Here is a 24,527-nt window from a genome sequence, read left to right on the forward strand (position 1 = left end):
AAGAAGAAGAAGAAGAAGAAGAAGAAGAAGAAGAAGAAGAAGAAGAAGAAGAAGAAGAAGAAGAAGAAGAAGAAGAAGCTTTAGACTTTGTAAAGCATTTTTTCCTGAAAATAAATACATAATAAATTCTGTGAAAACATTGTTGTGAACCTGAACTCTACCTGTCTGCAGTCTAAAGAACCTCTGAAAAGGATATGAAACATTCAAAGATCAACATGATCACAGTCCTCAGTAAAGGCTTCTTTACAACTTATCATCTTTACTTCTCCTTACACATGTTAATTGTACTCAGGAAAACCATTCTGGTCCTCCCCAGTGCACATCGGGGTTGTATTGCTTGCTGGTTTTTGTGTGGCCATACTCATGTAGAATAGATGTGTCTGAGCAGTCTTGTCTCAGGACTGCAAGAAAGCACTGCATTCTGCACTCACCGTGGGTACATTTTCTTCTTCCTCATCCTTCTTCCAAGATATCAAGGGGCAAATTGTCCCTTGGTTTACAAGAAATTTCATGTACAGTCATATGCATTCAGGAAAATCAGGGGAATATTTACTGTAAAATAAAACAAGACGTTTTGTTTTGTTTTGTTTTGTTTTGTTTTGCTCTACTAAACTGACATTTAAAGTCTTACTATTTTTTTCCTATATAGGAAGCTGAGGATTAGAATAGGAACATTTTGAAGTAAGGCTTCACCTTACTTTTTTGGGCAAGCAAGATTGTGTACTGCTCATGAAATAGATTTAGGCATGCTTTCAGCTTTGCTGTCTGCCATTGTCATACAGTTAGAATAGGACTACAGTAAGCAAAATTTCCAAATTAAAGCAAGTATGGTTCACTATATTTTAAACACGTTTTCAAAATTTTGGCTTCATTTTGCCTTTGAGAGAGCTTTGAATGTCACTGTGAACCGTGCCTCATTCTTGAGATTTCTCTCTCTCAGAAGAGCCATGAGGTTTTTGAAACCTGTATAGGCTCCTCAGGTACACTTGAGCTTTATCTAACCTCGATGTCTTAGAGGGCTGGTCTCATGGGACCACATGCTCAGTTAAGCATCACTCTTTATGCATTTCCCTAAACTAGGTTTTTCTTATTGTAAGGCAGTATGCACACATTTGTGAACTGCTGTATCTTCCCTCCCTACAGCCTGGACTTACTATTGCAGTATGCTGGGAACAGGTCTGGCTTATTATCTGTGTTACAAGAGAAGCTGGATTTCAGGGAGTGCAGGAAAGCTCTTTAGGTGTATTCAGATAGGAGATTTGTTTGTTTGTTTGTTTGTTTTTCCTCTTTAATTTTCTTTAACCCTCTTTCCTTCTTTTCAATATCAGTCAATGATAAAATGACCTGGAAATGGACATGAAACATGAAAATCAAACTCTTCATGCTTCTTTATGCAGAATGGAAGAGTGAAAAAATAGTGTGATTTCTGCACACCTCATTTTAAACCAGTTAGTGTAGTATTCCAAAACATTCATATAGTCTCATATTTTAAATGAAATCAACTGAGCTTGTCTTTTGTCTTCTAAACTTAGAACAAAAATATCTTGTAGTTTGAAAAGACTTTATGTAGAGGAAAATCTAAAAAATAGGAAATATTAGGAATATTAGGAAATGCTTTTCTTTTTTTGACTAGTAAGACATCAGACAATTCTTTTTTAGCCTCCTTTTATTAACTAAATTGTTAACAATAGAGGATATGGCTGAATTAGTTCTGTGCCTTGGTACAACAGAGGCATGACCTCAAAAAATCTTAATGGCTACCTGAATTCAAACACTGCTTCTGTGATCATTGTTCTAAATCTTGATATTAAATAAATTAAAAAAAAAAAAAAAAAGTCTTAAATTCAATACATTTAAATCAACACTTTATAGTTTAAATATAAGATGGTGCTTTAACTATAGTATTTTTCAGCATTCACATACCAAAATATTTTCAAAATGATTAATCAAGGAATAATTAGACAATTCTGTCACTCTGATACTGGTAAATAAATAAATATGAATCTTATCTCTTCAAAATGCTTACTTACTTATGTATTGTGTAATCTTGTATCATCATATAACAGTACCATGGGAAGATTTCTGTACTGCAAGGCTTGTCTTTCTACATATGAGGTTTTAAGGACCAGATCTTGCAATTTTTTTAACATGTAGATTTAACTCTACAGAGAGAGCAAGTTTCCTGTGGCTCAGTGAGAATATTCCCATGTACAAAGTCAAGCATGTACAGGTCATTGTACATACCAGAGAGCTACTAGATGGTTGTCGAGTGTGATTTTTGTTATTCTTTCTAACTTTTTTCTTTTTTTCTGCAGGTCATCATCATCAAACATATAGTAATTATTAATTTATGCATAGTGTACATACAAATATATGTGAATAGATACAGGTCTGCATGTGTGTATATGCACAACAAACATCAAATGTTCTTATGTCCACAAGTGCCAGTGGCATCCTGGCCTGCATCAGAAATAGTGTGGTCAGCAGGACAGAGGAAGTGATTGTTCATTTGCACTTGGCACTGGTGACACTCCACCTTAAGTACTTAATTCAGTTTTGGGCCCCTCGCTACAGGAAGGACATTGAGGTGCTTGAGCATGTATAGAAGCAGTGATGTTGGTGCAGGGACTAGGAAACAAGTCTTAGGAGGAGTAGCTGAAGGAAGTGTCACAATATGACTCTTTGGTTCAGGCAATATGAATGACATCTACTTAGTTACTGTGAATTCACATGGCGACATAATTTTTTAAAGTTATTAGAATAAGCTTGTACCATCACAGATATCAGAGAAGTCTGAGGTATCTATGGCATAATGCACCATGATGTTCAGTGATGACCTTATGGTCTTCAATTTCAATGAGAGCTGTCTATTTTTTAATATGACATATAGTTCATCTTATGCTTAAAATAAACAAAAGAAAAACTACAGATTCTGCATTAGTATGCATTAGTCCAATGGGTGTATCATTTGAATCTAGATTAAACTGATGCTGATTTCAGCATGCGTTGAAGGTGCTGCTCATTGAAGTATTCATGTTAGTTGAATGCGATAGTACGTATAATAGGCTTCATTTCTCCAGGACAGGCTTAGCTGAGGTTAATTTTATAGTCTGAGTGTCCTGGGCTTGTTTTTGTAGGGAATAGGAAGCGAATTTCACTATGAAGTATAAACTTCTTGAAATATTGTATCTCATGTACTGTGAAAGTGGGGATTATTCATGGGAATGGATCTAGAAAGTAGGTAACTAGTTTGTTCCTTTGGGGCTTTTTACCTTGAAGATGGTTCAGATGGCTTTCTAAGCATGACCTCAGTTAGCACCCCCACAAAGAGATGACATAAACATGAAGAAAGAAAGAGTTCTTTTCTGATTTTACCTATTTTCACTCATTAATATGAGTGAATGAAATTTTCAATAGACTAAAATACTTGAATAGCATTTTAGGCTTTGTTGAATGATGTAAGAAAGGTCACATAAAAGTTCTTGTCAAGCAGCACCAAATATTGTTCTGAAGGAGAATTTTTATCTCTGAGAGCAGAATTATCATTACTTTTCCAGTAAGCAGATCTGAATGGTCAGATACTTGCTACAAAAGTTAAGGAATAGGGCTTCCCCAATTATGCACTGATTTCTTCAGTCTACCAACAAATTAGATTTATTCAGTGAATATCTTTGAACTTGGCAACAGCTTTGGATACTACTGATTTTGAAACCTGACTTTCTTTTTTTATGCTAGCAAATCTGAGTACATGTTCTTATTTTGGAATTCATCTTGAAATGAAATGCTGTACTGGTCACATCAGAACTGAATGCAGAATTTCCTACTTTACTAAAGCTTTGACTGGAGACTCGTTAAGAATGTTTGGATTCTAATGATGTGGGTATTTAGGAAACTGTCTTGTTTCATGTGATCTGAGTAGGAAGATCACTTGAAAGCCCAATGTAACTAACCAAAGAAAAAAATAAAGTTGCTACAAGTTGTAAGCTCAGGAATAATAGTATCAGATACTCTATTTTAGACTTTCTGAACTTTCATATATTTCTAGCAGGTAAATCTACAGAATTAGCTGAAACTGCATTTTATTTTAGTGCTTCCACAAAAGATAGAAATTGTAGTCTCAGATATCCTTCTCACTGTTAACATCTAGCTGTGAAATGTAGGCCAGTTTGGTGCATATGCGGGTCATTATTCATGACTATCATCTGATGCAGTCATGGAAACTCCAGGAGGTGTAGGTTGGTTGTGTGTGTACCTAGAAGGTTTTTCACAGGTGATGCTTTTTCCCTTTGCACTCCATATTTTTTATTTTTTTTCAGATGTGTCACAGCCTCAAAAAGGGCTTTTTTATATGAAAACCCAATAGAGAGAGGAAAAGTTCCACCATTAAGGATATAGCTTGAAAATCTGTCCCTGTGTATGCAGTTCACAGCAAACAGTAGTTGAAGCACTTATCCCAAGCCAAAACATATACATGTTCTAGAGATTTGGTTTTAGTATTTTCTCTCCATGTCAACCCAGCTATTTTCTCTGATAAATTTTAATACTTATTATTTTTCTCCAAGAGGAAAAAAAAACTGTAATAGAAAGTTTCATGAATATTAATTTTAATAGGTGATAGTTACTAGACTACAAAGTTCTAAGTAGGTGTTATAATATTAAATGCTTTCTTGAATAGAATAAATATTTTATCAACATGCATGAGATCGGAATTGCCACATTACTTATACTGCATAATTCATTTATGAATTTTGTATCTCAAAATTTACATATGACAATAAAATATACTTGCCTTAATGTACTTAGTTTGAAGACAAACAATTTTAGAAATAATGCATAGGTTTCACACTTTTTATTGAATATTTTTATTTCAGTTCTCTTCTCTTGAACTTGACATAGTAGCTGTACTATGTATATGGTTGCATAGGAAATTACCACAGCCGTAAGGAAACAATTTTACATCATTGAAAGATCAGAGATCACTCATTTCTAGTTATGTAAAGTTTCCTGGTCTGAATAGTCAAAATATTGCATCTTAAACCTATTCGTTACTAGAAATAAGCACTGTTAATTTTATACCTTTCATTAATAAACCTTTCATCATAATTTTCCAAGAGAGAGGAGGGGGAAAATGTTTAAAACATAATTTAAAATAAATTGCTAAAATGACTTGGAGATTAGTAATGTGAAAACAATTAGGTACAGAAAAAATGAATTAAATAACAGCGCAGAAGCAGCAGTCAAAAGTATACAGTAGTCCTCCTTTTCACATGAAAGGACAAAATTATTAGAAATCATCATATATAGTGTACATATTGTATGTATATAAATCAAAGAAGTGCAATAAGTGTGTATATAATTTACACATTAATCCAGGTGCGTGTGTTTCCAACTTTTTTTAATAGTTGCATATGTAAAAAACATAGAAATTAAATTTAATGGGTGTTAGGCTAGTAATAAATAAAGATGTATAAGACAAATACTGAATACATAAAGTTCATAATGTGTGTGTTTTGTTGTGCTCAGATATTGTTCATTTAAAACAGTGACATGCTGACATAATGGGGGCTGTGTCTTCCTTACAAAATTCTGTATTAACACTGCTTTAAAAATCCATCTAAACATTGTCCATGAGTTGCTTTTTCTCCACAAAGCTGCTTTGCATAGAAATGTTCTTTTCAAAAGTAGCTACTTTGTATGAAGTGAAATTTCCTTTAAAACATTCAAAAAAACATTATGAAAATGCTTTCAAATATTTAAGGCTGTGAATTTGAAGGGAAAATTGAGACTACCAATATAAGAATTTGTCGGTGATGGCAGAATGGAGAGTTTTGCTTAAAATTCCAGATTTACTCTTTTTCTTCCCACTAATAGCATAATTATACTTCAAAGCATTGAAAGTTTAAAGTGCTTTCAAATATTTAAAAATTGTTACAAATCATAATGTGAAGTGCATTGGCAATATTTTTCATAGACAGAGAAAGATGCATACATGTCTGTGGCTAATATTAAAAATACTGAAAATGTGCACATTTTGATTTCCTGCACAAGTAAGTTACAACATAGTCAAGTTTAAATTAATCTTAAATTATAACAGTAAAGTCATTATAAAACCCACATTGCAATATGTTCAGATGTTATATGGTGCTATTACAAATACGGCCTATTCAGAACTCTAAAAATACTGTCTATTCAGAACTCTATCAGTTATATGTATATATATACTCTATCAATACCAGGTTTACCAAAGTGAAAAGGTAAATAGTAACAGAAATAAAGTTTTGGTCAATATGTACTTTGAGAGATGACAAAGCTCAACTATAATTAGGATCAATGTTGTGTGTATTGTTACTCTCAGCAATGGAAAGAAATTGTTTAGATGGTTAGTCTACAACTGTTTCTTCTAAGATGGCAGTCAGGATAGGTTGAACCAGATGTCTAAAATGCGCTTCTAAAACTTTTTGAAAAAAAAAATCTGCTATTAATTTCCTCTAAAGTAAATATTGAGATCTCAAGGAATGTAACCTGGTTAGATTGCCTACAGAATATTTTTTTTATGTTGGGCTCTGCAAAAACACATGAAAAGGTAATGAAAAATGAAGGAAAATAGCATTTAATGTTAAAAAATATTCTTTAAAAGGGACTTTCAGACTTTTAACAACATATAACTTTTTGCATAGTATTTTCCACTCTTATGATTGTTTGGTACAATAGAGAAGTCTGAGGCAGCTTGAAAAAAATTCTGTTTAATAGGTAATTTATTCCTTACAATTTAATGCTTTCTTGTGTGTCTGTCCATAAACTGTTTTAATTTGAGTAATTTCGGGGAGAAAATCCTACTTTCCTTCTTTCTTGTGAAGGGGTCAATCTTGCTTTAGGTAGAGAACTCAGTTTAAAGTTAGCCATGGAGGTACAATTATTTATCCACAGTTATCTGACTGTTTGACAGTGTGTTAGAGTTCACTTCTGCAGAGCACAGTACAGAACACCCAAATGATTTAATATTTGGTTGTTCTCAGCACTACATTAGCCAAAAGATGTAATGATACTTTTAATTTTTTCTTTGTGAATGTCAGTTGAGCCACATTTTTTTTCTCTCAGATCAGCTTGCTTGAATGATAATAACATTCATCTTATTAACATGGTGTAATTTAAATATACTGTAGCACTTTACAAAATTCTGTTCCATTCAGCAGAATCTTTGAATCCCTTTTTCAGATGACGGTTGCTGCTGGTACGAGCATTGAGAATAACATTCAAAGGACCATATCCTGCCCTAATGTATGTTTTACATATCTTGGATTTTTGTGTAATTTAAATGCAAAACATCCTTATGTGAATTTGATATTTTGTTGCCCATGGGAGCTTGTGCATCTTGAGGTTAATTCATAATATATATTTCAGGGTCACTGAATATTGTACTACAAGTGAGGTCTCAGCCTATAAAAATACAGAACTAGTGTAATTTTTCTATATGATTTGATGGCATTACTAAATAAAGACAGTGATAATATATTCACAGTTCCTTCTGAATATACCTTGCTTTTCTCCCAGCTCAATGCTCTTGTCAGTTGAAATGAGTAGAACAGCAGTAGGCAAAATGAGGAAAGCAATGAGAAGCTATATTTATTCTGCCTAATCTTGTTCCAAATTGGATTTTAATATGATGATGTGTAATACTAAATTTAGAAGAAATATAATTTCATTTTTCTTGCTTAAACAAATATATCTCGTGATTTAAAATAGACAAAAGGAAGAGTTACTACTGCTGATGAAAACAGAATAAGAAATCAATTTTTGTTAACAGAAAAAGCAATTTATTCACTTGTAGTATAATAGGTAATGTTATCATTTTTTACTAAATCTGTTCTGAAAATTGAAAGTCATTGAGCCAAAATCGAGCTTGTGCACATTGGTGGGATAACATGAATGGGAATTTGGGATGTACTGCTGAGAAAATATTTTGGCTCTTCATTATATAGAAACCATTTTTTTGTTGAATAATGTGTTTAGTAATTTACTTTACAGCTAAAAAATATATTATTTAGAGGGGAACTGTCAGAAGGAGATCTGGATAAACATTTCCATCACCTTAAGTTCTTTTAAGATATAATATATAACCAGAGTACAAGTACAATACAGTTAAGAGAAAAAATATTGTGATTTAATATTGGCAAGAACTTAATTCATCCACACTATCTGGAAGAATAAAACAAACACAAGCAAACATAATAATAAACCTTACTACCCTTTTTTTTTTTTAAAGTTTAAGTTCCTAGGGGAATATTGAGAAATTTTGAGAAATTCTTTATGCCACAATATGAGAAAATAATGCATCTGACTGCCTGAATCATTATGGATTTCTGGATACATCTCTTGAATGGACCAATACAATAGCTTCTTGACTATGATTTGTACTGCTAGATTAATTTCAGGCTTGCTTATATGCAGAGGAAAAAAGTCCCTCAATATACAATACATGATTAATCCCCAGTCTCTTCCCGATTTGCAGCGTGATTTTAAATTTGACAGGGCAATCTTAGCATTTTGGTCTGCAAATAGTACCATTTTTAAGTTTTTCAAGTATGAAAAACTGCAGAATTTCAGATTTAGGTATTTTGGTATGTAATTTTCAATTGGCCACAAGATCTAATATTAGATTTTCACTGTATGAATGTGTGGAAGCAACCAAATTCTTAGCTCTGAAAACTGTATTTTTTCTATTTCAAATTTTGAAATAGTTCTCAATGAAATTTTATCTTGTGCTTTTTATACTTGAACTCTGCAAATTTATTTCCTATTTTATCAGATTTCTGGATTTATAACAAAGCTCCCAGTTCAGAGACAGAATATATTCCTTACCAACATCTACATGTCATCTAAAAGCACATAGCCTGCAGCAAGGGTAAAGAGTGTAAATCTGCACTTACCCCTTCACCCAGCATCTTGCAGGGTAGAAAGGGAAGGAGGAGCATACATGTTCTTCTCTTGGCACAAGATCCTCCTGGGACACTGTAACAAATACAAAAGCAGATCCAGCTTCAGCTTTTAAAAATAGTGTAACTGAAAAGTGTCATACAAAAAATTCATGAATAATTGCAGTTTTTTATTAATTCCTAAATCCTCTAGTTTCCTGATGTTTGGGAACCATTTATGAAGTCCCTTGTTACTGAATAAAGCCCAGTTTCTTAGACTTTTTTGCAAGCACACTTTTATATTAACATTAATATAGAATATAAAATACAATATTTATATAGAGTATATTCTATTTATATAGAATATATTCATGAGTCATGTGTGCTAAAACATGAGAAAAACACTTTATTACACCTAAGTAACACCATTAATTATATTAATGATATTAAGCTAAGTAGGTATTTAAATATAAAGAGTGTTGTATATAATTTTACTTCATAGGAATACACTGCAGAGCTTGCAATAAAACTTAACAACAAAAAGAAACTGCTATGGATTCAAATTTGAGAACTCAGAAATTATGAGGAATTAAGGTAAAATTTTGTGGGCAGTTTTCTGCAAACGAAAAAATATATATATAATTTCCATGCTGTTGTTCTGTGAAGTTTACATGTCTACAGTCTTCATTATAGGCCTCAATTTACCTTTATTACCACATAAACTTTCTGTACTCTATTTCTCATTATTATAAATGGTTTACATGAGAGAAGCTGAGTGAAGAAATTTATATTATACACAATAGTAATATGCTATTACAGTTTATTCCCTTCTCTTGCATGTTGTTTAGTAGGATAGTAAGAGACACTTACTCTCTTTCATACAAGAAAGATATCATAAACCTTGACCATATCTGTATATATGTATTATTTTTATATATTAGCTGTTGAATAATTAATACATTTGCTGTACACTTTGAAAACAAGAAACCTTTTCTTGATAAGTAATTTCTGTAGACATACTCTTGGCATTCACATGAGTTCACATAATATGCCTGGATGGACATCAGTGATGGATATAGAGTCATTTAGACAGAACAGTCTATCACACTCCGATGCCATTACTCGATGTCTGGAAACAATGCAAGCTAATGGTCAGAACAAATCCAAGACACTTTGTATGCAGATCCACTTGCTGTAGTTGCGTGACCTTGAGATTCTGCAAAATAGGTGTATTAATACTTCTTCAGCACTCCTTAATGTAAACAGTAAAAATGTAAACAGCAAAATATGAAAGGCAGGTATTAAGCATTATGTTTTCTTCATTCAAGACAGCAGAACTTAAAGGGAGGAGACGGGGGAATGAGGGGTGAGAGCTGTTAATGTGCTCGGTATAATGAATTAAAACATCTTTCACTGTATATATTTGAAAACAAAACTAATTCTTTCATTTTGAAAAAGTACAAAATGATGCACCATTCTGCTACTGTTTCCATGGAAAAGACACATTTGTTTTGTCTAAAGGGATGCACACCTTAAGAATTCTTGACAGAGATTTCACAAGTTTGAAAGTAAATACTTTGGTAATGCAGGGCCTTTAAAATGCCAGTGTATGTGATTTGGGCTGCTTTGTTTGGGCAGATGTTTTTATTAGTTGTGTACCTTAATGAGAGTAATTTTTTAACATAAATTTTTTTGACTGTCTTATGGCTTTAGGCAAGATACATGGCATGTATAGAGATATTTTATACAGAAGTTCTGTTTGAAAACAGCAGTTTGCCTATGCTTTATATGCTTTATCAAATTCTACTGCTATTCTATTGCTATGCAGTGTCTTTTAAAATGTTTTTTCATTCATCAGCAATCTTAATTCTTTACACTATTTCTAAAGTTTTGGGGGGGATGGTTACAGTGGGGAAGAGAGATGTGAGAGCTTTGATAAAATACAGATACCTTAAAATATTCTAAATGAGAATGAAACTGCATTTCCTGTGGTTTTTTGATATAAATAAAGATGTTCATGTGAATAGGCTGAGCATCCTTAAGTTTAAGCAAAATGCAAAGCTGAAAGCTAATTTTTTTTTATTTTTTTTTAATTTTTTTTATTATTTTTTTTTCTGTCCTGGGAATGTTTCTGAGATTGAGAGGGGGGAAAAAAATAATAATCCAGAACTACTACTGGACATAGGAACAAAAAGTCAGAAGCCTAAACATAATTGAAATCTACAACCTTTATCAGCGAGATATGAAAGCTCCCTGACCTTTTAGCTGAACACCTTCAGCTCTTTCAGCCTTCACAGGATTCAGGGATTTACCAAAGAGTGGCCTACCTCTTGAAGGTACAAACACAATTTATGTGATTGGCACACCTTCAAGTGTCAGACCCCATTAGCACTCAGATGTGTTACTTTATCCGTGGGTTAAAAAAGAAAAAAAAAAAAAAAAAAAAAAAAAAGGTGAGATTTCTACTCTCAAGCTTTTATCCAAACTCTGTACTTCTGATTTTAGGAGTTACTTCATTAACAAATAAACTTCTAAGCAGAAAAGCAATTTCCATGCCACAGGGCAAGCAAATTGCATGGTGTAGACCTCTTGTCAGGCAATTAGCTGTCAGATCTGCCATTTGCCCAGCTGTGCCAAGTGTGTTAAATCCAAAGGTAGAAGGAGTGAGCAGCAGTGCACTACAAATGGGGAAATGTGTCGCTAGCAAATATGTGTCTTAGCAACAGCATGCTGTCCTGTTCCTCAAGCGTGTCACCACACACACCCATGGTAATGTTGACATAGACAGTGACTGTGTCCCAGCATAGCACTCCAACATGTTTCTGTGCCATTTGGACTGACACAGTCCCAATGCATTGATTCCAGTGATATGAGAGATTAAAAATTGCAAAACAGAAATCAGGAATTAAGAGCTGTAGCACTGTTCACAAGCAATTCACAAGGAACAATGCTCAGATGATATCTGAGTTGTTCCACACTCTTTTAATTTTGATTTTTAATATGCACTAGGAATGGACTTGATGCCATATGGTTAGATCTGTTACCAAATACAGCATGCCAATTTATAGTTTACCTGTTGTACCCTGGGAGAGAAAACCACTTAAAATAATGAGACAAATCTTAGTATAATCACCAGAATACAGAATGCAAATATATTGTCCTAAGGCAGAGATGTAATGCATTTTTCTAGTTAACAGTGATGCTCCTTGATGCTTTCAGCTCTTATGGAATAGGCATTTGTCTTGGAAAAGAGGTACATTAGAGTCACCAATTGGTAATGACAGAAATACCTCATTTGGCAAAGGCTAATTGGTAAATTCTTTTGCAAGGATATAAGAATGTCACTTATCCCTTTGCTCTGTTACTTTGCCATTTGCCCTGAGACTTTCCTGACTACTTTTTATACTGAGTTAAGAGGGCTGGAAAGAGAACTTGTTGCTTTGCTGCAGGTGCTAGCAGTCTCAATCATCATCCACTTCTAATAATATCAACTCAGCTTTATTTAGTTTCAGAGCTCTGTATTCACTTTCACACCATCTTGAATTGAAATGAAGTTTACATTCTAACGTTCTCACATTCCTAGCATTTTTACTGGTCCTAATGGAAAAGCCACCAAACACAAAACCAGCAAAGGTCAAAGCTGTCTCTTTGACCAATCAGACAGTAGAAGAAATTATCCTCAAAAAATGACTAGTGTGCTTCTTGGCAAATATAAGCCTAAATGGATTTAGAAAATCCCTTTAAATGTTAATTTATCTGCCTTTGCCACATGGCTGTCATATACTGTGATTTTGTTAGCATTACAATGTGAAGTTATGTTTAATCTATTCAAGGCGTGGATAACTGCCACTCACTGTGATCAGTGGAAGTCTGTGGTAAAAAGCTCACTGATTGTCATTTGAGACTAAGATTTGAATTACTTCAGATATCTAGCAGTTTCTTAGACATAATCTTTTCTGTATATTTGTTTGTTTTAAATAGTGTGTTAATGTGCTGATGTTTCAATTAAATGTTAGCATATGACTAAACATCTTCAGCTCTAATTGTTATAAAAAAGAATTAACTCTGGTTGCTTGTAACCTGATCAGTGCATCAAATCACAGGCTTATTTTTCCTCAGACAATACCACCATTATTTTTTGCTTTGATTACATGCACATTTTTATAACTACTAAAGATGTTGACTGATTCTTGGAAGTTTAAATAGTCAGTTATTGTGAATATTGTGGAATATTATTCACCATCTACAATATTTCTCAAACCCTCAAAAGATGAAAAGTTCCGAAATTGCAGGCTATGATGACAATAAACAGTAAGTTCACAGAGCATCAGTCCTTGCTACTTCCTTTTAATATTGATGTTCAACAGTTTAGCAGTGATGTCCTGGTACTAGAGCTTCAGAATGTCAAGTTGTACATTTATGTGGTGAAGTGTATGAGCACTAGGGTTATCTCACAATTATGCTTCAGGTGTTCAATGGGTCACCATGTCACCTTGTAGCTCTTGTTTGCTGCTAACAGCTATGATCAAAGCACATCGCTATTCCCACCTGCCTTGTGTGTCTGGGTGTTCCTCTTCCTGGAAACAATGACCAGAGATACAAACCATGCTAATTTGAGTGGGGATATGCCTGGGAAAATTTAACCCAGCAACTGGAAAAGGTAGCTTTTCCCCAGCATAGATGTAGCTGAGATGAATATGGTGCCAGGGATATTTGATTTAAAACAGAATTGGTTTCTAAAACCATTTGGAAATGGCTTCTAAAAAATGTAGCTATAATCCATGTAAATGCATCTAAATGGAACTGTGTCAGTTTTCACAGGAAATATATCTCATGTATAGAGGCTGAGGGAGGGTGGAAGCACGACAAATGTGCCCCCTCAGGAAGTATCTTGAGTTCCAATAGAAGAAACCGTAAATGATGGTATAATGGTGGTTTATGTGTACAAAGTACTTCTATAGACAACCATAAACCTGGTATTGGCACCTAAATGACAGCCTTGCACTCTTCTAAGAGAATTTTACTGTAATTCTATTTACATACAAATATATTACATTTCAAATGGCTAGATAGAAATTGTGTTGTAATTGTTTCCTCAGCCAATAGTTCTGGTTTATTAAATCGCTAATAGTTGTCTGCTAAGAAGAAACAAACATGCCCCAAGAAATAAAAGGAATTATTTTAAAGGTCAGTATTACTTAAGCACGTGTTTCATGCTTTCAGCAGATTGGAGTTAGAAATAATTGGAAAGCATACTGATATTGCATGTGACGGATCAGAGGAAAAAGCTTACACAATAGATTATGTTTTGAATTTCTTCAGTGCCTCGAGGAAGTCATTGACTTGGAAATGCATAAATGCTTTATACAATAATGATTAAATATAATACTAAGGCAAAGATTAAACTTGATTCCAGTTTCCCAGAGGAGATGCCAAGAAAAAAAAAAATAAAGAAAGAAAAAAATCTATACTGTGAGAACTCTAAACTGTATATCTTAAATATAACATCTTTATTTTCTTTATCTGAGGGGCCATGATGACACATCATTTAACAAAATTCCTTAAGACAAATTCTCCTTTCAGTGTTACAGTCAGTGTTACAGTTACATGCTAATGCTGCTGTAGTGCAAAGTAGTTTATGTTTACAATAACATGGAAGTGAGAATATAATCTGTGGATGTTTGGTTTCACCTGACCTTTGAATTGGACCATTGCTTTTCCATTCATATGTAGTAAACCTATTAAAAGTTTTCTGGGTAGTAGTACAGCAAATTTTGAAAGTTTTCTTATTTCTTTTTCCATTTAAATTGTTGTCACATTTAATCTAGGTAAGGAACATAAGAACAAAATTATTTTAGAATAACTTGTCATCCATCATTTATTTTTCTGATGTTTACTACATACAATTATTATTTGTATGTAAAATATGTGCTTTTTAACTATGTATGTGCACTTTTGTATTATACATCTTACAGACCCAACAATACCAAATTATTACCATCAACTAGGTTTTTACTCTCTTATTTCCTATCTTGTATTTTACATTGTAAAAAACATAATTATACAGTGAAGCATAATTATATGGTAGGGAAAATGGTGAAGAGATGGATGATTTGAAATAAGGGAAATATTTAAAAATTAAACAGAAAGGACAAAAAGAAACATTTATTTAGACAAAAGTGAGCAGAAAATTAGCCTTATGAAAATAATTCTAGAAAGCCCTCCTGTAGTCTGCCAGCCACATTAAAATTTTCTCTTAAGCATACACTTTTTATTCCAAAGACAAATTTGAACAATTTTTGCTGCCATAACTTCTCTATTTTGATGCATATTGACTTCTTGTTTTTATTATTCTTGCACTTGGACCAGCAAACTGTTTAAGTCTGGGATAAGTTTTATACAGATGGAAAAAGAATAATTTTCAGATATTAGTTTTTAGGAGATTAAGCAGCAGACTTTTTAAGACTTGTATGATTCTGTGTAAGTTTCTAGAGTAGTGTAAATGTAATTCTGAAAAATGGTTAGCGAGAAATCAAAATAAATTTGACATAAAACAAATAACTTTCCTGTTTTAAAAATGCTAATTTTAAAAATATGTATGAAAAACAACCTTATTTTAGTTTACTTTTTATTTTAACATCCTGAATCAATCAATCAATTTCTAGGTTTATGAACTCATAAGGACCTTCCTGAAGCAAGTTCATTTTGTGAGGGTATTTTTATTTATCAGTATGCCTCTGGGGTGTGCTTGTTTGTTTTTTTGTTTGTTTGTTTTCTGACAAAATAGGCTAAATCTGTATGTAAAATTTATTTAATTGCTGATTTGGGTTAAACAACAGTTCTCCTGTCTTCTCTATGTTTAGACCCTCCCATTGAGGATCAAAAACTATTAACAAAACTCAATTACTTTTGTCATGATTTATTGAATTAACTAATATTGCATTTGAGGAATAGAGGATAGAGGAATTTTGAATGAGAGAATTAAAAAAGAAATTCAAAATTCAGAGAAATACCACTTAGAATTTTCAGATCTTTTTGGTGAATTAAACAAGTACTTTATAACCAACTTTAATATATTTTACTTGATTTCATCGGATGAAAATATTGCAGTTTTTGATCTACTATTTTTGATAAAGTAAAATAATTTGAAATTTTCTGAAATATTATTAATCCTAGCTCACAGTAATAAGTCTGATTTTTCTTACTGTCAGGCAAAAGGAGTTTTAGTTTGAGAAAGTGTTTGTTTGTTTGTTTGTTTTTTCAGGCAAGTATCATTAATGAATCTTTGTTAGGAACCATTACTGTGTTTAAATTAGTTTTCTTTCTCAAATATTAGACTCAAATTTCATAATACATTTTTATTTGCTCCATAAACAATCTCTCTGATGTTTCACTTTAAGCAGAAGAAAATAGATACAGTACTAACCACTTTTTCAGCTCAATCAATTTTTAAATATTGGGTAAGAGTCAATATTTATCTTGAGAATGAAACAATTTTGATTGATAGCTATACTCTTAAATACAGACTTTGAAAAGATGTAGTTTCTCAAGATGTATTATTTACTATTAGGTGAAGTTAATCAATATGTGATTTACCTAGCTGGCTATTTAAAATAATATAATTTGTCATAAACGACATGGACTGGAGCTGGAAGTGTGCCTCTAACTCTAGGTCACACTGATCGTCTTGCATTATTTTTATTTGCTAATGCATTCACAACTCTTCTAACTCAGAACCCAAAGCCAATTGAAGTTGATAAAAGCAGATGAAGGGCAGAAAAGGGACTAAGAGGTCGTAATATGTTTAGTGTTTATAAAATGAGTTATATAGTGAGACCTATGACATAGCCTGTATTGAATTATATTTTGCAGACACAATTAGTCCATGTTAGGTCCATTATGTTTTTTTTCTCCAGGAGACATGAAAAGACTGGAAATGATAGTCCATTTCAATCCTGTGAATTACTCAGTCACCAGAAACAAGTATACTATTCACAGGTAGGAAAAACAATTGTTCCTAGGGGCTAGTGTAGGAATATATCACATACCTACTAGATACCTTTTTGCTGTTTTCTTCGATAGGACAGTCCAGTCTTATGACCTCCTGCCCACAAAAAACATAACATTTCCATTAACGTTCTGTTTGTATATCCCTTTGAGAACAAATCTGAGCTCTTACAGTGGTTTGGTTTAAAGATCTCATTAAAGCTGCAACTCCAGGACCATCTGTTCAGGCAGCATACACCTGGGGGCAGTTTTAGCGTGCAGTAGCTGTAGCTTCTTCTGCAAAGAAACATGCATTACAGAGTATGAAGAGAGGTTTCAGGGACTGTTTTGTGTTTTAATTCCCTTTTGGGGAGCTATGAACATATGACTTGTATATATTTTAGCTTGTCCAAAATTTCCCCAAAGGTATCTCATCCTATCCACTTCCTGATCCCCCTTTTAAAATACCCAGTTCTCATATGATAAAAATTATGACACATTTGCAGTTATTCATTAATTAGTGTATCTGGAAACAAAAAGGCCTTGTTTTTTTCCGGTGAAAAATTACCTATTTATGAAAATGTGACACCTAGTAAATAGTATGCTTTTATTCTTCCATTGAACATGACAATGAGGTTATCTGCTGACCACATCTCTTCTTCAGTCCGTTAAATCATGCACTTTGCAGCTGTCAGCCAATTAAATGAGGTTTCTCTGATCATATAAATGAACTTTATTTGGCCTCAACAAGAGCATTTGCCCAAGATCAATACCAGGAGGAGAGTGAAGAAAGGGGCTACAGTGTGGTAAACACTCAGAAATTCTTACACAGTCAGGGTGTCAGGAACAGGAACCCATTGCAAGACAACTTCAGTTCTAAGACTCAGCCAGATGGTACACCAGCCATCTGTAGATTTTATTATTATTATAATTCTGCCAGTCACATAGACAACTCACATAGCAATTTGGGATTCACAAGCTGTGGCAGCAGACACCTCTGTATCTGGCATAAATGTACACTGTTGCTTATTCCAGAAGGCACCCAAAGAGAGGGGAAGCACTCTAAGGTACAGCCATTTCCCATGGCTGGAGGCAATCATCCATAGCAGTAAGCTGTTACAACAGGCCCAACACAATTTACCTCCAGGACCATTAGCTCTCACCCAAAGCAGGTTTGGTTTGGGAGTTGACATGAGCCACAGACAGTAAGACACTGAGCAATTTGGCAATGGCTACCACATTTTAAGGGCTGAGAAAGTGTAATTAGCATAGTTTTGACCAGACTATGCCATTTTGCCTCTACTCTTGAAGTGTTTCAAGTTTTCACTTGCAGCTTCTGGTGGGATATAGAAGAATGTACTGCTATTGCCTTGGTTTTCATCTACACAAACTGTACTGGGTATGGCTGAGACAGAGTTAACTTTACGTCCAGCGGCCCATACAGTGTTGTGCTCTGCACATGTAGCTAGAACAGCACTGGTATCACACCAATGTTTTGACTGTTGCTGAACAGCACCAAGACTTCCTCCAAGCCCACAGGAGGCTGGGGGTGGGCAAAAAGTATGGAGGGGACATCACCAGGGCAGGTGACCTGAACTGACCAAGGGGATATTCCATACTGTATGGTGTCACACTCAGCAATAAAAGGGGGGAAAGGGGAAGAAGAGGGATAGCTCGCATTATGAAGACGTCTGTCCTCCCCAGCAACCACTACGTGTATTGAGTCCCTGCTTCCCATGATGTGGCTGAACATCACTTGTTGATGGGAATTAGAGAATATATTTTTTTTCTCACTCTATGCTTCCATGCAGCCTTGGCTTGTTTTTTGGTTTTGTTTTTTTGGTTGTTTGTTTGGGGAGTGGTTTTTTGTTTGTTCTGGTTTGGTTTTGTTTGCTTCCTTTTTTTTGTTTTAGTTTCATTTTTCCCTCTTCTTCGATTTCCTTTTAATTAAATTATCCTTATCTCAACCCATGAGCCTATTTTCTTTCCAGCATACTGTCTTCTTCCCTCCCTCTTCTTTTGAGGAGGGGGAGTGAGAGAACAGTTGTGGTGAAGTTTAGCTGTCCAACAAGGTGAAACCACAACACAAATCTGCATTGTTAATTCTCATGCATCTCAGAAGGCCCATATGCTTTGCAATAATATATTTGTTGTTACATTCTTCATTGCTATTTTCATATACTTTCTTTTACTTGAATATTAGACACATTTTTAATTGTTACGTCATTCCAGTGTAGATGATTACAGAAATCTAGAGGTTACTTCTGTCTTGTGAAATTCTTATCTTGGAATTAATTTGTTGTGTTTTTTTGTTTGTTTTTTTGTTTGGGGTGTGTGTGCATGCTTTATTTTTTTTCCACTTATGAGAGTTAGCTATTGTTTACATATTTTTCTTTTAACTCCCATCAGTTTCGATTATTTTTCAGATTTCTGGCATTATTTTGTTTGTTTTCCTGCTTACAATTTAATACACTTTTCAAAGTTGGTTCATTTTGCTAAAAAAGAAGAGTTTACTGTTAGTCAGGAAAAAGAGGAATATTACTCATGCTGTTGCTTCTACCTAAAGATGAGAAAAATAATAGAAATGAAAGCACCAACTGAAAAGTTAGCTGATGTCAAAAGGTAGCATGGTCCAAGCTGTTGACCATGACACTATAAAGGAAGAGGTAGCAATAAAAACGTTGAAGGTGAGCACACTCAATACAGACCCATCAACTTGTAAATTCTACCATATGAAAGTGTTTAATTCATCTCTCAACTGGATTTTCTATTTTGTTATCCCAGGTGGCTGTGATGTCTATCTTATATCATTTGTGTTGGTTAATCAGGAAAATTGATTACACAGTATGTAGCTGAAGCCAATTATCTGTCACGTTGTCACATTGTCCCTGACTTGGCCATGGCAATTTACTGTTTTCTGTTTTATACCTAGATTGTAAGTTGCTTCAAAGAGAAACCATGTTTTTCTCTGGTTTCAGACCACATGTTGTGATGAAATATTAGGCCTCGGGGTATTGTTTCTAGAAATACTGATAGAACAAATTAATAAAACCTATTTAATATGAAATAAATCTGTTTTGTGTATGGAATGTTAGAACATAAGGACTTAGGGGAAAGTTATGTTACTTTCACTTGGGTCAGACAGAAATTATGTTTAATGTACTTGACCTCAATGAGAAAGTGCTTCAAAGTATTATACTATGGGAGGATATATTTAGTTTTCTTAATATTTTCAAAGGACGTGAAAGCACCAGTTCTCTTTATCACAGTGTGAAAGTTTAGTTCTTGTCCCTTCAAACAAAGTTTACTAGTTTAGACTTCCAAGTCTGACTGACTTTTGAGAGAGACATCTGACGTCAGATTTATAAGTCGGGATAGAGGAATCCCAACTAGATAAACAGACAACTCCATCCTTGAGGAGGAATCCAGCTGCTGGATTGAGGTTATCACGATGCAGATGACTTTTTTATAGTAAGAATTCCCCAAATATTAAGGTATTCTTGGGATCTAGTTTGGTGAGATTTACTATGGGGGAGTAGCTTTCAGATCTGGATAGCCTTGCCACTTTAACTGATCTGATGGAGGACATGAATGATGATGTACATCTGTCATCTGGGTCCCAGCGTGAATTCTTTTCTTGACTGAAAATAGTGCAGTAGGTGCTAGAGGCATTGCCGCCTGGTACTTTTAAGCCATGGAGAATCATTTATGACATTACTGCTACCATAGAAACCTATTTCAACTCAACAGAAACTCAATTCATGGAAAACGCTTTTGAGTCTGAATCATTCATATGTTGTTACTCCTAAGAGGACTGACAATGCAGTCAAGATTTCTGGAAACATTTTACAGTCCCTCAGAACAGTAGTTTTATTCATATGGTTTGAAACTCTGATTCTATCCATAATGTAGTCACATATTTTGTCATTTTGGTAGAGCCTTGACATAAATTAACATTTTGCACTGGTGCCTGCATGATACCATCAGTTTCTAAAGAACTGAAGAAATCTGTAAGAGTTATTGAATTTCTACTGCTGAGTTCTCAGAATTTCAGAACCCAATACTCTCTGACCAGGTTCATTTATGTATTCCACAAAAGAAGGGTTTAATGGTTAATGCCAAATTTAATTATTTGAAGGTATTTGTCAGTACATGGGATTTTGATTTAGAAAAGTAATACAGCAATATACCGAAATCAGAAGATAAGCACAACATAGAATTGAAATGTGATTACCATTGCCAATCTCTTTATGCTCACCATCATGACACTGGAAATGCCCTGTCTCTTGAAAAGAATACATACATGAGTTGAAGCCAGCTCAAGCCCTTTGTTCTCTTCCTTTGCTGGTTGTTTGATTTTTATACTCTTATGTTGGGCTGAACCTCTTCCCTCATGCTGGGCTAGTTGGCACAGGAGGACAATGCTTTCTCTAATTATTTAAGGGAAGGCCATTTACATAGCTAGTCGACCTACTCAACTGATACAGTTATTCATCTACAGTAAACACCAACCCTTGGTACTGAGATAAGTTTAGCTACCTTTATGACAGCTGTGGGAACTTCCTACATTCTTTTCTGTGCTTTGTAAGTACATCATTCTTGCCTGCCTTTACTGAGCCTCCTTCATTGTAGAAGCTCATTGATCAGTCACGCAGAATCAGTCATGTTGCAAATTACAGCAAGTATTCTTGGATACTTGTATCCTTGCAAAGATACCAAATATCCTTGCCAAGTATCCTTGCAAAAAGAATATGAAGAAAAAAGAAAGTGGTTCATACATGCATTTACCTCTTTTCTTAAGTTCAAAAGAGAGAGCTTTGACCACATTCAGATAATAAAGCCACCGGAATTCACGTAATAAAAAACATTTAATTTGTAAAATACACCTTTTTAGTCAAATCTCCTGGAATACATAAAAAGTATCCTGGAATGTCATAAAACAGAAATATTATCAATAAACAATATGCTACTGCATGTAGGAAAGGGAAATAATAAATCAACCATATGAATAATTGTTTTATTAAATAATTAGTTATTTGATACCAATACAACGGTGTTGTGTTAGGAGTAAGTTCTTATGCAAACTGTTTGTTAATTGCAGATCTAGCAAAGACCTCATACTCAGATTATCATACAGTTTTACATAAGCTATCTAATAAAAGGAAAATAAATTTAAGTTTCGAAAAGCAGTTCTCATAATCAGCTCTTTCCTGTAGAGAAAACTATTTGCATCTCTGTTTCCAGATTTTCTACACATTCAGATAATAAAGTTCATCAGTCGGGTCCAGATCAGACAGAGACCAGAGTAGTGTCATAATACACTGAGCCATTAGTTTTCCAAACTGTTAAGTGGCTTAGGGATTTTGCCTGCCAAGTTACCTGTAGATGGCTTTCAGACAGTCTATAAAATGGTACCTGAAGGTGGGAGGTGCATGGCCACATCTGGGATTAAGTGGCAGCTATGATGTAGGCCTTGCCATGGAACAAGAGTCTTTAGTTATCTTTTTCTTCATTTCAAATGGCTAGGATTCCTGCATTTTTTCCTCCTTCTCACCACAGACTCTGTTAAACAACATAAACAGAAGTGCTAAATTGGATGTCTGCCTGCAAGAGCAGGGATATATTCAAGATATTTTGGTAAATCAGTGTGTGATGTTTATATGCTAAATATAGTATATAGACAGGCAATTACCTTTTTGTGATGACAGATATTTCAGGGCTTCAGATTGGGAGGACTAAATAAAAATTTACAAAATATAGTTTAGTATGACTGCTGTAATTATTAATAATCTTTACGACACTCAACTAGGTCCCACTACTTTGTTTTAAGTTGCAAAGCACATACATTCCCTAATAACGGGGACCTAGTGAGATACTATTTTCTGAAGATTTTTGGTTTTCCTGTTCAGAAAAATCTTGCTTTTAGTACTGGAAAATTTATTTTCATGTGTCAATGGCATGATAAAATATTATAGTCTTTGTTTATTGTCTACTTTTTTATCATGTTAAAAGTACTAAATCTCATTTTTCTTTATTGGAATATTTCTCTACAGTTATAAGAGATCTTTCCCTTCTACTGAGGAACAAAAATGAATGTTTAAGTTTAACATAAAAGGTTTACTGTAAAGTTTTGTTGGTAATTTATGCAAACAAGAAACTCTTCGATTTTACTCACCTTTAGCTAGTAAAAGAAATTCTCATCTGGAAAGACTGTCATCCATTAAATTTTGCTTTCAACTTTTGACTGCTTTTTAGTCTCATCTTGATTGCAAATATCTCTCCAGCTAATGCTACTTGTCGTATCTATATATTATTCATATTTTGTGTTAAATTATGCTGTGCCCTCCTTTCCTTGTTTGTTTGCTTCTAATTTTGTTTGGTGAAAGTTTGTCACATTTTTCTCAGTTTCTGAGATGGCTAAACCTTTTTAATCAGATATACCAAGCAGTTGATGAGTGAAGGGAGGTTACTTACTTATCTATTTACTTTTATTTGCTTTCAGCTTTACTGAATAGATATTTCCAGTTTATTTTATAAATTTATCTCCTCCTTTTGTCCAGTTGCTCATCAAAGAAAGCATTAGCCACATCTGAAGACCTGACAGAATAAGCTGTTTGAGATTGTTAATTGCTTACAGCTATCAATTACTTATTGGTTTATCAGAGCAAGCACAGTGATTAATATCAGGCTCCTATAACATGGATATTTCAGGGATACAATCCTGATTGCATTTGTGAGTGCTGGTATTTAGCCATGTTGTGACAGTATTATCTCAACTGCTGTTATGAGGCTGGTGAAGGTACCTGAATAAATCATCCTGGCTATAAATGGAGGAAAGAACGCCAGGTGAGACCTGCCCTTGGGCTTGAACTGTGGCTCTTTGCCCAGCTACAATGAAAAATTGCCTTTTAAATCAATGTGCTCCACAATTATAAATAAGCCTCAAAAAAATGATGTGTTGCAGCTAGTGACTAACTTTTTAATTTTTTTATTTTTTTTATTTTTTAATAGGTCTAATTCAGATTGATTTCTGCACCCACAGGCTCCAAAAAAGAGGTGTACCAAGGCAAAATTTTCATTGTGTAGTTGTGTATTTTGACTGTCATGAAAAATATAAACATCCAGCTAAGGAAAGATAGGATCTTGTCTCATTTAGCAGTATTGCATTATGAATAGCTATAGAAATACCTTTGAGAAGATTTTTGAGGTTATAGTAGTAATGAGTTTCACCCTAACTGGCAGCTATAAGCATGATCTGAAACAGATGCTTCATTTCTGTTAAATTTGTGGTGTTTGCTTTGTTGGGATGTTTACTTGTCATTTTTATAGCTTTTTTTAAAATGGAAATATCCTGTAAATACTTAGTGGAAAAAATATGTTTTCAAAATACATTTTTTTACATGTTAGCTTGTTTGATTGTTTGTTTGTTTTAATTTCTAAACTTCAGGGATTAACACATCTTGGAAAAATACAAATCATACCTGATTATACAGTAAAATACAAAAAGGGAGCTTGTGAAGTGTTTCTGTACAGTGAATGATAGACATGTATCTATGGTCATGCAAACATGTCTGTATGCATTCTGCTTCATGGGGAGGCATAACATAAATATGGTTTGTTTATGTTGCA

At 33.9% G+C, this 24,527-nt stretch overlaps 1 protein-coding gene across 15 annotated transcripts in view; it reads left to right on the plus strand.

Annotated features, from left to right (window-relative positions):
* The window catches only part of PPFIA2 (PTPRF interacting protein alpha 2), a 329,918-nt gene that overhangs the window by 163,787 nt on the left and 141,604 nt on the right, over positions 1–24,527 (plus strand). For 8 of the 15 annotated variants that reach the window (XM_035338456.1, XM_035338451.1, XM_035338459.1 and 5 more), the window contains one exon: positions 7,216–7,278. The exons of the other annotated variants lie outside the window; for them this stretch is intronic. In XM_035338456.1, the coding sequence (XP_035194347.1) occupies positions 7,216–7,278 (63 nt within the window). The remainder of the gene's footprint in view (positions 1–7,215; positions 7,279–24,527) is intronic. 15 annotated transcript variants of the gene reach the window in all.

The sequence above is a fragment of the Oxyura jamaicensis genome, chromosome 1 (assembly GCF_011077185.1).
Source record: "Oxyura jamaicensis isolate SHBP4307 breed ruddy duck chromosome 1, BPBGC_Ojam_1.0, whole genome shotgun sequence".
Classification (NCBI taxonomy): domain Eukaryota; kingdom Metazoa; phylum Chordata; class Aves; order Anseriformes; family Anatidae; genus Oxyura; species Oxyura jamaicensis.